The 14092-nt window shown below is 34.0% G+C and overlaps 1 protein-coding gene across 1 annotated transcript; it reads left to right on the top strand.

The window, feature by feature from the left end:
* The first annotated feature begins 627 nt into the window (after window positions 1–627).
* On the top strand, window positions 628–9028 carry LOC145608539 (cysteine synthase, chloroplastic/chromoplastic-like). The gene is made up of 10 exons (XM_081664154.1): window positions 628–917; window positions 2221–2330; window positions 2686–2743; window positions 4090–4353; window positions 4991–5128; window positions 5297–5348; window positions 5432–5511; window positions 6513–6572; window positions 7294–7374; window positions 8714–9028. The coding sequence occupies exons 1-10, from the start codon at window positions 699–701 to the stop codon at window positions 8801–8803; spliced, it is 1152 nt and encodes a 383-aa protein (XP_081520280.1). The 5' UTR covers window positions 628–698; the 3' UTR covers window positions 8804–9028.
* Window positions 9029–14092: the final 5064 nt, after the last annotated feature.

Raw genomic sequence — 14092 nt, 5'->3', positions numbered from 1 at the left:
GATGAATATAAAGTATCCAAAAACTAAGTGAATACTGTAACACATTACCCGACCCTTAGAGCATCTCCAATGGTTCAATTATAAGGACTTGCTTGCAATTTAAATAAAGTTCCTAGCTACATGCTTACCATTGGAGAATAAAAAATTGAGCAACATGTTAGCAATTGTAGCCCAACCAAGCTACATGCTTGATTGAAAAAGAGACAAATAATCTCCATTCATATTGGAACATGTGTATAATTATCTATTATTTTTTTAAAACTTTATTTTTTTGCAAACTACAATATGTTGTGGCTTACCATTGAAACAAGTTGTTGCTTAAAAAGTGTTGTAGCTTAGAAATTTATGTGGAAAAGCAAGCTACAAAGCATTGTAGCTTGCCATTGGAGATGCTCTTATACAAGTAAACTACATCTACAACATGCTCGTGTCGAGTCAGTTCAGTTTATTACTAACCCTAAATCTCTAATGCCTAAATAAGTACGAGTAAATAATCTGTGTGGTAGTCCGACTCGATCCATGCCCAGCTCTTACGACAACTCTACAAGATTAGGACCACATCGTGACTACTACGGTCTACAGTATGTAATTTGCGACGACAGTGAATATAGACTGAAAGCGAGGCATATATTCGAAGGACAACCACCATTTCCAAGAGATTAGACAATAGACAGAGAAACAAGAGAGAGAAATCAACCATGGCTTCTTTGGTCAACAACGCTTACGCTGCGCTTAGCACTTCCAAATTGGAGCTTCGAGATGTTAAGAGCCTCACCCATTTCCGAGTTGGTCCTCCATCATCGCTCAGTTGCAAGAATTTCAGGAAGGTTTCTTCTTCTTCAATCACCTGTAAAGCTGTTTCTGTTGCGCCTCAATCCACCATTGAAGGCCTTAATATTGCTGAAGATGTTTCTCAGGTGAATCTCTGGTTTTCATTTTCAATTGGGTTTTTGTTTTTTCTTATTTTTTTTGTGGTTTTTGATTGAAATTTTGAAGTGGGTTTCTTGATTTCTGATTGCTGTTTTGAGCTGGGTTTTTGATTTTATTTTGTGAATTTGTGGTGGGGTTTTGGGATTTCTTGAAATTTTGGATAGTTTTGGGATTTGTAGACTGAAATGGCAGAATAATGATTGAGTTTTGATGAATAGAAGAATTCTGAAATAAAATTTTGAAGTTATCAGGTCATTGTCTTATCAACTTACCAAATTTACTAGGGTTAATTTGAATTGATGCATGAATTCAGAAATTCTAAATTACAAGGAATGTTATGATGTTTTTACTCTTCTCATAGACGTGAAGTAAAGGAATGCTGGAAATTCCTTCGTTTCTCTGAAGTTTTGGTGGTATACACAGATTCTGAATCAGTAAATACTCGAGTTAAATCTGTTTGTTTAAATTAAGAGTTACTCGCTCCTTCCTCGGACAAATGTAAAATTAAGAATGGCTATAGTGAAAAGAAAAACTCTTCATATAGCTTCAAAGTTGACCATATTTGATGCATAGTAATGCACATTTGTAGCATTTGGCACTATAGTCAGTATCCTTTCTTGGAATATTCCATTTCATCATATCTCCCATCAATCATCTTTGCATTAGCCCATCGGATACGCTAATGATAGCCTGAGGATAAAAAGTCAACAGCATGTTTTACCTATAACTATTATGTTTATGACCTAATACTATTGTTCAATTATCCTTAAAACAACTTCATAAAGTATAGCCTGATTTTACATATGTCTATCAGCTCCCATCATAACCTTTACATCAATCCTACCTATAACTATATTATGACATAATACTAATTGTTGGCAAAACTATGTTACCCCAAACATCATGCAAATATTTGGATTCTTTTTTTACTCTCGCCATGAGCTTTAGTACTTTTTCTATTCAGGGCTTTCAGATGGAGTTAACCAATACATTCATGTTAGACATTTTTCTATTGAGGTTTAGCATTTTAGACTTCTTTCCAAAATTAGGATATCTAAATGACATTGCTTAGTAGCAAACATCACCCAAAATTCCCTCAAAACTTTTTATTTTATTTGAAGTATCAGATACACACTGGTAAGTTATGTGTTTTTTCTTGGTGGACTTATAAGCCTTCCCTATATCTCTGTGGCATCAAAGAATGATTTTGTTATTTTCCTTTTATTTTTTTTCGATAGAACTCACCTGTTGAAACTTAAAGTAATATTATTTTTCTTAACTTTGTGGTAGCTAATTGGAAAAACTCCAATGGTGTATCTCAACAATGTATCAAATGGATCAGTTGCAAACATTGCTGCTAAGCTTGAGAGCATGGAACCCTGCTGCAGTGTGAAGGACAGGTAAATAAGATCCCTGGTACATTTTGTTTTTGTGAAATGAGCTCAATAGGGTTTTATGTGGTTTCTTAAGAGACGTAATTTTTGCAGGTTTTTTCCTCCCAAATAAATATTTGTACATTACTTTTGCTAAAGATGGATAAAATTTCTAAAAGAATGTAGTCTTTTGGTTTTCCATAAAATCCTTTTCAGCGTGCAACATATTGTCAATTCTTTAGAGTGATTGAACAGTTTTATGTCAAGAGAGGGCTGATTTTATGTCTTTGTACATTGGGAACATAACAACTAAAAGATTATTCATAGATTTATTTGTTGAGTTGTGTGATGTTCTTATTCTTTCTTTTTATGCCCACATCAGGATTGGTTACAGTATGATAGATGATGCTGAGCAGAAAGGAGTTATCACAGCTGGAAAGGTATTGCTTTAAGGCTAGACATTACATGCAGTTCTTGGACACTAATATGCTTGAAGAATGATGTATTCTTGTTCAATATTAGGTTCTTGCTTTGTTTTGACACTTCAAGTTAAATTTGAAGAGCGCCAGTATCAATTATATATATATCCCCTTTTGTTTGCCTTCCTGTCACACTCGCTGGGGCACTATATCTTTTTTGGCATGCGGACCCTCTTGTGAGACTCACGAAATGGAAGCTAAATGAAAATCGGAACTTACCTAGTATCTTGGCCTTTCCAGTTATTATTATTCAAAATTTACCATTTACGGCATGAAGTTTCTGCTTTTTAGTCCATGCAAGTTTCCATTTGGATGATGTGTATTTGCTACACCTCTATCTTTAGTCTCAGACAGACTCAGTCATTCTATCATAATTTGTAGTGCCAGAAATTTTAGAATCTTTGTATGTCCCTTTGTATATCTAATGGGCCAAATGGGGTGGAGTGTTAAGATCTGCAACTTACCGTTAGCACTTAGGTTAATTGTCTTATGCGCCTTCATATTAAACTATCTGATATAGTAGCTATTTAAATGCATGTATCGTCTGATATTGACAACTACTGTGCTTCTTTCAATTGAATGACCTGGTATCTATTGGTGTTGGATTGGCCACCATTTTATCTTGAGCATCTTTCGTCTTGAATGTAGAGGTTGCATGCGTTTTAATCCTTCTCTAAAGCTAAAACATAAAATTTTAGGTGTGTTTGAAAGGTGTGCATGAGGCTTTGGTATTTGTGTAAATTGTCTCTTTAATTTTGGGACTTTGGGAGATTGACTTGTTATGGCCTGCTTGTCAATACCATGACAGATAGGCATGTTATCTATATCCTTAAGCAGTTAAGCTAATACAATGAGTATATTCTTAGTAGCCATTGCCTGTGCATACGTCTGTATCCGAAACTGCACCTTGAATTGCTAATTTATCATCCATGAACCATTATTTGTATGAAAATTTGATTTCATTCACAGTCAAGTGTTTTTGTTTATCTCATGAGGGTAGAAACACTATGGGAGCTATTAGAGCTTCAACTACTCAATCAATAAATATAATATGGTATATCAATAAATAAGTATATTTTTATACTGTGGTTCTCATTTTTTTTCCTTTTTTTTTTTTTTTTTTTTAATAATTTTTTTTAGTGCTTTTAGCAACTAATATTGTCATACTAACTTGCTCAAATAAAGATTTAGTTTCAAATAGCAATTAGTTGTCTACAATAATCATGCACTAACAAATGCTCTTGTCTATTTTGTTGGGTGTTTTTTTATGTATTCGACTGATAGTATATTGTTTTCTTATCATCTAGACTACTCTGGTGGAGCCTACAAGTGGGAATACAGGAATAGGACTTGCATTTATAGCTGCTGCTAGAGGATACAAGATTATCTTGACAATGCCATCATCCATGAGTATGGAAAGGAGAGTTATCTTGAAAGCATTCGGAGCTGAGTTGGTCTTGACTGATCCAGCTAAGGGTATGAAGGGTGCAGTTGAGAAGGCTGAAGAGATTTTGAAGAATACTCCTGATTCCTACATGCTTCAGCAGTTTGACAATCCTGCAAATCCCAAGGTGTGGCTCATTATGATTTGTTCGCCATCATCTGTAAGGGTGTCATTGATGTTTAGGTTTTACTAATCTGAAAGCCCTTCTCTTCTACCTTGGCCTTCAATCAGTACATTTCCTTTTTTTTTTTTCCTCTTCTCCTTTTTGGTTTTTCTGCTTTGTTTGACACCTAATATTGGACTCCTACTTAAACCCAAATATCAGTTACTCAAGTTATACTATTTGACACGATGCAAATGGAGGAATCTGCTTGCTAAAATCCTGTAAACTTCCCTGAGTATGTCACATGACATGAATTTAATGTATCTTCAAACTTCATCTCACGTGACATGGATTTAACATATATTTTCTGTTTCTAATTACTTGCAATACTTCTTATTTAATGCTTACATCTTACCAATGCATTTTTTCAATCACTTATATCTCTGATTATCCATGATTAAAAATTATGAAAATTCAATGTTATGAGTATAAATTGAGGCAAATCTAACAAGATCTTACATGACTATAAATTTCATCAATTATAAATCATCAAAGCTAGTCAAAATAAGTATGTGAATAGTGCATAAGTCAAAGTGTTGCAAGTAAAAAGAATAGAGGAAGTATATAGTGTGAACCTTTCTTTTTCCCATGTTTTCCGCAGATACATTATGAAACAACAGGTCCTGAGATCTGGGAAGACACTAAAGGCAAAGTGGACATTTTTGTTGCGGGCATTGGAACTGGAGGGACAATTTCTGGAGTTGGGCGGTACCTCAAAGAACGCAAGCCTGGTGTCCAGGTATAGGCATTCTTGCAGCACACTATTAACAGATATTCTCCTGTTGGGAATTCCTTTTGATCCTGTATATTATATGGACAAGTAGCTTAACACATAACAAAAAGGCTGTTGAGTATATCCCAGATGTATTTTGCTCTATTGCTGACCCATTCTCATTTATTTTTCAAGGTAATTGGTATAGAACCTACGGAAAGCAACATACTTTCGGGTGGCAAGCCTGGTAAGATGAAGTTTCCTGTGTCTTCATAGTTAAAGTTTCCAGGCTTCATGTGTATAATTGAACTTCATCTTGTTGGCGTGAAGGTCCACACAAGATTCAAGGAATTGGAGCTGGTTTTGTTCCCAGCAATTTAGATTTGGGTGTGATGGATGAAGTTATAGAGGTGAATATTCTATTGCTTCATTACTTGCCTATGAGTTATGAGATCTCATAATTTGCTCACAGAGCGCTGCTTAATACAGGCCAATGTTCGAATTTCAGATTTAAAGTTTTTTTGGTTGTATTTTAATAATATGATATACAATATCTTATAAACAATGCCTTTCCACCTTTAATGAGGATTGCTTAAGGATATCACATCACACATGTTCCTTAAGATATGAACCATTGTCAAATATTTGAGTATAAATCGCAATCCTTGGTGAGTAAATACCATTCCATGATAATTAATTATCAGAAGATATAGGGTTATGCAGGTTGTACTAAAATGTTTCCAAGCACTTTGATGAACTACCAGAAACCATTCAAATTATAGCAATAAGTTCAACTGCAAACCGTATGAAGTATGTAGGCTCTTGCAGATTTTTCTTTTGTTTATGGAGATCAAAATTGTTTTACCTGAGTTTTTCATCAGTGAAACCCATGTTTCTTGTACCCATTCATTTTACCTCAGGTACATGTGTCAGACCAACAACACTCGGACATGGACATGTCACGTTGACCCTTCATTTTGGGCCAAAGTTTTGGAAAATTTCACAAAATAGCGATCCAACACTTGGACACATACTCGTGTCAGATGTGAGCATACCCGAGTTTGAGCAACATAGAAAATACCACCCATTTTCAACCATTTATTAGCGGGTGCTGATATCATTTGGTTTTGAGTTGGGATTGAGGTTATTGAGTTACAGTTGTAATTTTCATTTGTGATTTTTCAGTCTTCCATTTCTTTCAAGCTTGGGGTGCAAATACTTAAATAAACTACTCTTATCCATCAACAAGTGTGGTTTATATTTCTTTAAGAAAAAAACTTCAACCAGATAATTTCCGTGGTTGTATGCTATCCATTTATAAGATAATTTTTCTTCTGCAAGGGTCTCTTTGCCTTTTGAAGAATTTCAGTGCTTGAGCCTTTCTTATTTTCTGAAATGTTATCTTTCTCAGGTATCCAGTGAAGAAGCTATTGAAACTGCAAAGCAATTAGCAATGAAAGAAGGCTTGCTGGTTAGTAGTCATAACATGGTTTCATTGATCCTTAAAGTTGCTCTATTCAGAAATTAGAACAAGTAGACCATGGTTGGACTCTGGACAGTAGCTGCTACTTCATCAATTTTGTAATTAACTAATTATGAAAATTTAATATTTGGGACATACTTATTAATACAAATCCTACGACTTGTCATTTGATTTTTTCTTTGTAACTTAAGGGTTAGTGGACAAATAAGGTAAAATTTTTGTTAAATTATGATATCAGATCAGATCATGAAGCGTAGCCTTAGTTTAAAGCACCCTATTTTTTTTTTTTAAAAAAGTAGATTTAATATTTGGGACATACTTAATAATACGAATCCTACAACTTCTCATTTGATTTTTCTTTGTTTATAAAAAATAAGCAACCTATTTTTGTGGGGAAGTACTCAAAATAATATGATTTTTGTTTATACCCAATCTTTTTTAACTTTTAGTTTATTTTCTTAATATGTTTTGCAGCTGATAATGTATCATATTTTCTCATAATAAAAGGTTAATAGTTAATTAAGTTGTTGTAGAGGTTTGCATTAAGCACGATCTACTGTAGAATTATGTTTGAAGCATATGATTTGGAAACTTAACTATTGGAGCAGCACTACTTTTTTGTTCTATAGATCTAATTACATTGTGGAGGGTATTATGCTGAATGTTATTTACTAGATTGAATTTCTGATTGATCTTTTTCTGGATCCAGGTTGGCATTTCCTCTGGAGCGGCGGCAGCTGCTGCAGTCAAAGTTGGTAAAAGACCTGAAAATGCAGGAAAACTTATAGCTGTAAGACCTTCACTTATCACTCTCCTAAATCACACTTAAATTTTATTATTAGATTTAAAATCTTATCAGTCTCTCTTTCACATGCTTGCTTCCCTTTGCATCTTGCTTGTGTGGTAGAGTATTCCTTAAGTTCCTTTGAATTGAAAAAGCTACATTAAAACCTTCTCAAGAGTCATTGTAGCTGCTTACTGGACTATATTTAATTCTAGTTAGGCTTGCATTTTGATTGTTAGGTTCACTTCTTGTAAATCTACTTTTTATAATTTTTTTTATCTAGTTCATTGTTTGAAGCTTAGTTTCCATTCTAGCATCTTAGTGACCCATTACTTCAACTATTTGCTAGTCTTTAGGGTCTGTTCTGTAATAATTTCCTGAATTCTTTCTGACATATCTGAACTTGTTTGTACATTTCTCAACTTAAAAAAGTAGAGCTAGTTGTAGTAACCATTAAACCCTGGGGCTTGCCCCATTTTCCCACCAAAAAAAAAGTACCATCAAAACCTACAAAAAAAGTTGATGAGCAGGGCCTTAATCAGAATAGGGATCAAATTTTCACAACTTCAATGAAGAATTTTAGTGCTCAGAATTGTTAGATCACCCTGTAGTCGGGAATTGGGATAACTTATAGGTCAAATGAAGAATGATGATGAGCAATCTACTGCCTGTTATAAAGATTACCTTGTAGTCAAAAAATTGGGATAACTTCTCCTAGGTCAACTGGAGTGATGATGAGTTATCTGTTGCTTATTATAGGTCTCCTAGGCATTACTTCTTAGATGAAACAAACACTTCCTGTATAGTTTTCTATGATTCTACCCATAGACTTAGGTTGTTTACGAGGAATCGAGGATAATTGCACATGGTAGTGTTCTTAATTGGCCAGCCATCTTAGGCTGTGTTCTCATCACCTACAATATGGGGGGAAAAAGAACTAACAATTGGAATCTTGTTAAATAAAATTAACAGAGTATCTGTTTTAATTCTATATCACGAATAAAATAAATTCGTGAAATAAGTGTACAATGTACATAGCCTTATTGCCTACAATCCTGTCTGAAAAAACAATCTTTATCAAGATTTGGGATATAAAGACAGTAAGATGTTTGCATTTGGCTCTGTATCTGATGCCTCAGAGCCCATCAATATATCTTTCCCATTTATTTTGGGCAATTGTTTCCTTCCTTGTGATAGCAATGCGGAATTGTTAATCAAGATCATATGCATAATCACATTATATACAACGGAGTACTGTAATAGATGGGTTCATGATAATTAAAAACCTTTCTCACCTGTTCTTGACACATCATCTATAACTCGGTCAATATTTCTGCTGTTCCAGGTTGTGTTTCCAAGTTTTGGTGAGCGATACCTGTCATCCATTTTGTTCCAGTCTATTCGTGAAGAGTGTGAAAACATGAAGCCAGAATAATGAGGAGTCATTTCTTAATTGAAATTGCAGTCTATTGTTAGAATGTTCGCTTTCCAGGTTCTAGCCTCGTGCTTGCTTGTTGCATTCTTTTAATCCAATTGGATATTTGGAACCCAGAATGGTCTGTGTTTTCTTTTTTTTATTAGTTGACATAAAATGAGTAATAAAATTATGTAAATCAGAACAGCAGATGATGGTTTAATTTCAAAAGCCAACTTTTTTTTTTCTAATACTCTATGTATGCTCTTTTTTCCCTCTTATTTTGCCTCCTTGTACTGGTTGCCCTTAATCCCGACCTTTTTCCTGGCTTCATTGTTTTGTTTAACTTCTTGAATCTTTTGAAGAAAGTTGCTATAGTTCTTGGTCTTGCTTGTTCAATTTTCTTGCATTCGATAGCCTTTTGTACCGAATTTGGTTAACGGTGGAAGCGATGCCACACCCAGCAGACTGCTACCTTTGAACAGCCTACTTGTTGCGTCTTGATCTGTGTTAGCCCTCCAAGAACTAAGCCCATAACACATCTCTGTGGAGGGTTGTGTCAACCCACACGCCAGTGACGCCACCTTATGAATCTTCCTATCATAGAGACATGGATTGGTCATGTTGACGAGGACTAAGGTTGAGCCATAAGGTTTATACAAAACAAGGCTAGGCACCGTAGTGTGGGTCGTGTCATGTCGTGCTTGGGTGGCCCAACACCACCTCTTAACCTGTTTGGTACTCCGCATCAAGTCTTCCACTAATTGCTGAAAAGTTGCCAAAACCAGTGAGTACATAGTGGCAACACTAACAAATAAACATACTTTGTAGGTGTATGACCAACATGTTCTACTAGATACTTTGTCACATAATTAATACGAAGTATACAATTAGTCAATAATTCCTAACTACTACCAAATATTATAATTCTAAAAAAATACGGGAGAAAACAGAACTGGTTTAGTGGTCCAAACAAGATACTAGTGCTTTATTTGTTGCACAGTGTGTAAGCAATCATCACTAAAAATACTTTATCATGCATATATGGGAGGAAAATGAACCACTAGCAATCACTCAAAAAGAGGGATTTTAATTTATGTACGTGAGGTCACAAGTCTCCCCATGTGAGTCAATCCCTCCAACTCTACTTAACATATGTTCTCCTTCTATGTATTTTAGTATTAGCGGCATATAGTATATAAAAATGAAATTAAGTGGGGGCTAAATGTTAAGAGTCTCAACCGACCAAAGGTTAGAGATTTCGATTACAAGTTATGATTGTTATCTGTGATTTTCTTTGGATAAAACATCGAAATACTAGTCTTTAATCAGGTTAACTATATGCGCGGGTATATGCTCCTATCCGCTAAACCCAAGTTCCTCTTCTTGAGAAACAAATGTTGTTTCTCATGGGGTTATATCTATACTTTATCCCCGTCCCCCCTCCAAAGTAATTATATCTATACTTTAAATCAACTTTTTAATATTCACGTTGTACTACCCCTTGTGATATTAGCATTGTGTTTTTGTATCCTAAAATTAAAAAAAGAAAAAAAAAAAATAATTGTTCTAAAGTCTTTAATCTTTGACCTTTAACCCACCAAAAAAGCAACACAAAGAGTTAATTATTTCCTAGCAACTAACATATATCATTATCTTTAAGTATATACTTCGTACTATACATGTTTAAATTATTTTTAATCAATTGTTAACCAACCCAAGGAATAAAAAAAATAGCACAAGTAGTCAACAACCACTCGTGTGTTAGATGCACATGGAAGCCATATTTGATTAGGCTATCCAATTAAGTTGTTCCTACTACCAAAGCATGGTATTTTTATATATTATGTAGGGTTATAGGACGGTAAAGCATGACAAATTGACAAGAATTAAGATTTTTAATTGTACTTGAACTCTTTTAAACTTTGTTTATTTGTTTTTTTTACTTAAAATCTAGAATAGACTTTATGGCTAAATATATTCGACTATAAATCTATAATTACCCCTTCGTTCTTTATAGGTTTAACACTTAAAAAATCTGTACATCTTTATCATCTAAATGCATGAAAGGAGTTACATTGTAGAACTTTTCCTAGAGTTAAACGTTGATGATTTCCCTTTAAAAAATTATTAAAATGAATGTTTCAGAAACATGTAGTGTTGCATAGCTCGCATTTATCATGCAAGTATGAAAACTATATATCAACATATTTATTTCCTCATAGACTCAAACGCTAACTAGGTACTACAAAACTCAATAAATAAATTGAAACAAATAACTACTTCATTTTATTAAATAAAAAAAAAAAAAAAAAAAAAAATAAATAAAAAATCCTAGGCCATTATTTCTTACTTCATCTAATAATTAACATCGTTTTTACTCAAATTATATACTACTTTTGTTTCATATTATTATCAACAATTTGCATTAATTAGAGAGGAAAAATGTCTAATCGTTGCAAAAAATATGAAACACAGGCAGTATGTGTCCATTTCATTATAGTGAAAATGTGTGTTGAGCAATTAGGTTTTGATGACTATAAACTAATGATGATTATCTATCTAACGTGTATGTTAAGTTGTGCATAGAAAGAGCAAGTTATGCTTGGAACAGGATACAAGGAACTTGAGCAATCTAGGATAAGCAATAGAGGAACAAGAACAACGATAAGAGTTATGGTTGATAAGCATGATGATGGCTAAGGAACCATGAAGGTAACTATGTAAACATGTGTTTGCATATGTTAGCTTCATAAGGTAAGTATCCTATACATATATATGTCATGTATGTGTAAGAGTCTTTTAAATTAGTTTAGTTTTCTTTATTGTTTTTATAAATGAAAAAACTAACCTTCTGAGTTACTTTGTTATCCTCAGAAGTTTGCTCAGTTTGTCATCATCAAAAAGGGGCAACTTGTTGACCCTTATGAGGTTTTGATGATGATAGTTATGATTGAGCAAACTTCCATTTAATAAGGATTTTCTAGTGTTGTGATGTTTGCAGGTTCAGTAAGCGTTGAGGGCTGAAGTAGGAAATGAAACAGAGGAACTTTAGAAGATCCATGAGGATATAAGTAAAGTTAGAAAAAGAGTTCCAGAAATGGAACTTCCAGAAGTTTCTTAACAGGAACTTCGAAACGGGTTGTAACGACCTGGTTCCGGTGTAATGCTGGGGCAAACCCTAAGATCCAGAATATATCAAGACTACAGGATTCCAGAACAAGAGTTTCAGAGAAGCAACATGAAGACAGAGAAATAGAAGTATATTGCTATAGGATTCATGTAAGTATGTTGGACATAAAAGTCGGTCTGGAACAAGTCTATATAGAACCAAGGTGAACTCCAAACAGTCAATGAAATTAGAGTAACTAAATTGTCAGGAACTCAGAGACTGTCAGAGTTCAGGAACCTAATAGGAACTTAAGTATGCACGTCGTTAAAAGTTGGTTTTAATGATATATATATTTATCTAATACGTGCATATCTTTTAGGGATTTGGTTTTACTGAATAAAGATATTTATCTTCTAATAAATCCCTTTTGGAAAAAGATAAATTTTGTTTAAAAAGTATTTTTAAACTAAAAGATAATATTGGAATAAAATCTGATTTTATGTTAAGTTTATCTTATTATTATTGACATATTTTATTCTTAACAAAAAAATATATTTTCGGAAAACTTGTTTTTAGAAAATATCTTTTAAACTTATCTTTTCAGAAAATCTATCTTTTTCAAGATGAAATGAATAATTCGAGTGTACTATAAATATGCTCATATGTATTCATTCAAAGATGAGATTGACGAAGTGTAGTGTTTGTGCTTAAAGGTTTTATCCTTCACCACGAAGCTAAGTCAGTCCTCCTGGTCAAAGTTCCTATCAGGTTTTGGTTACAGTACGTCCAGTGAGTTCCAGACAGATCTTGAGTGTTCAACATATTAGTTTTATCTCTTTATTCATAGATATGTATTTAGGGATATTCAATGAGATCTTGTAATGGGAAAAAGGGTTTTGAGTGTTTTGTATTTTGGGGTGAGATTGTGAATTCTCTTAAATTCACGTTTGTGTATGAGTTTGAAATCTCGTAAAATTCGAGTGGTAGTTATGAGTGCACAGTGAGTGAAAGGAACCTGAGAGGTGTCTTGGGTCACCTAGGAAGTGTCCTGGGTAAAGGGAGAAAAGGGTCCTGAGAGGTGTCTTAGGTCTGGTAGGAGGTGTCCTATCATAGAGTCAAGTGTCCGTGGTGGAACTTGCAAAGCAAAGGTCTGTGTAATAGGTTGTACTAGGAGAGTTGCCTATTATAGTGGAATTTGTTTATAAGTCCCAATAGGGCCGAGGTTTTACTTCCAGTTGGGCACTGGATGGTTTCCTCGTAAAACTTGATGTGTGCTTTAAGTTCCTTTACGTTTTGTTTTTAATTTCCACATAAGTTCCGCGATTGGAACCTACTATCATTCACCCCCCCTCTTGTAGTAGTTCATCTAAAATAACAATGTGCTTGTAATTCTTTATTCAATCCAAATGAAGTGAGAAAAGATGCTTCATTGTCTAACACATCACATAGTGTAGACTAAGATGTAAGCCATCAAGCTAATTTTTTTTTTTTTGAAGGGGGGAGATTAAAATTCATTAATAATAAGCCATACGGCACTTACATAAGAGATCGTAATCGAACAATACAAAGACAACAGAACCAATTACAAGTTCGAAATAAAGGAAACTACAATTGCACGCGCAAAATGACATTCTTAAGTACCCTTGGCTCATATAACGCTGTCTTATGCAGCCTCTTGCAAGGGGGTCTGACAATATGTTGTAGTTTCTGACGTGAACCTTCATTGGCTCAGAATCCCGTACTCCTCGACCTGAAATCAAAATTGGTGTCGTACACTTCACCATAGACAAGACAGTCTCCGGTTCAAACACGGATATCGGCATGGAAGCAACCTAATTTAATCCATTTGAGTATTTGACCAACATTTTAATTCAATCACACGTGATCATATAAGCTAATTTAATTGTAATAAATTTGGCAAGCAAAATAATTAAATAACGTACAAATATGAACTTCGTATATATTTTTTACGAGTTGAGTATAATTGTATAAAGTCATCACTAAGTAGATGTCTTATCTTAATTACCAAGTCAAAGGATTCCTTGATTGGTTGACGTCAACGTCAAGTTGATTTTTTAACATAATTACCGGGAAATACTACTTTATTTGACCCCTAATTTCTAACCTAACGTACATAAAAGTAGCTTAAAAAAATGGTCCATATTTTTCGTTTCTTAGTCTGAAAATGATTTGTGTTC

The sequence above is a fragment of the Chenopodium album genome, chromosome 23 (genome assembly GCF_948465745.1).
Source record: "Chenopodium album chromosome 23, dcCheAlbu1.1, whole genome shotgun sequence".
Classification (NCBI taxonomy): Eukaryota; Viridiplantae; Streptophyta; class Magnoliopsida; order Caryophyllales; family Amaranthaceae; genus Chenopodium; species Chenopodium album.
The sequence above is the reverse complement of the archived record's forward strand: the minus strand, read 5'-3'. Positions and strand labels throughout refer to the sequence as shown.

Bases quoted from the DNA above. Each gene is read 5' to 3' on its own strand.
- LOC145608539 (XM_081664154.1), top strand. From the start codon at position 699: ATGGCTTCTTTGGTCAACAACGCTTACGCTGCGCTTAGCACTTCCAAA. The intron at 918-2,220 runs GTGAATCTCTGG...ACTTTGTGGTAG, and splicing joins TTGCTGAAGATGTTTCTCAG to CTAATTGGAAAAACTCCAAT. The intron at 5,129-5,296 runs GTATAGGCATTC...TTATTTTTCAAG, and splicing joins AACGCAAGCCTGGTGTCCAG to GTAATTGGTATAGAACCTAC.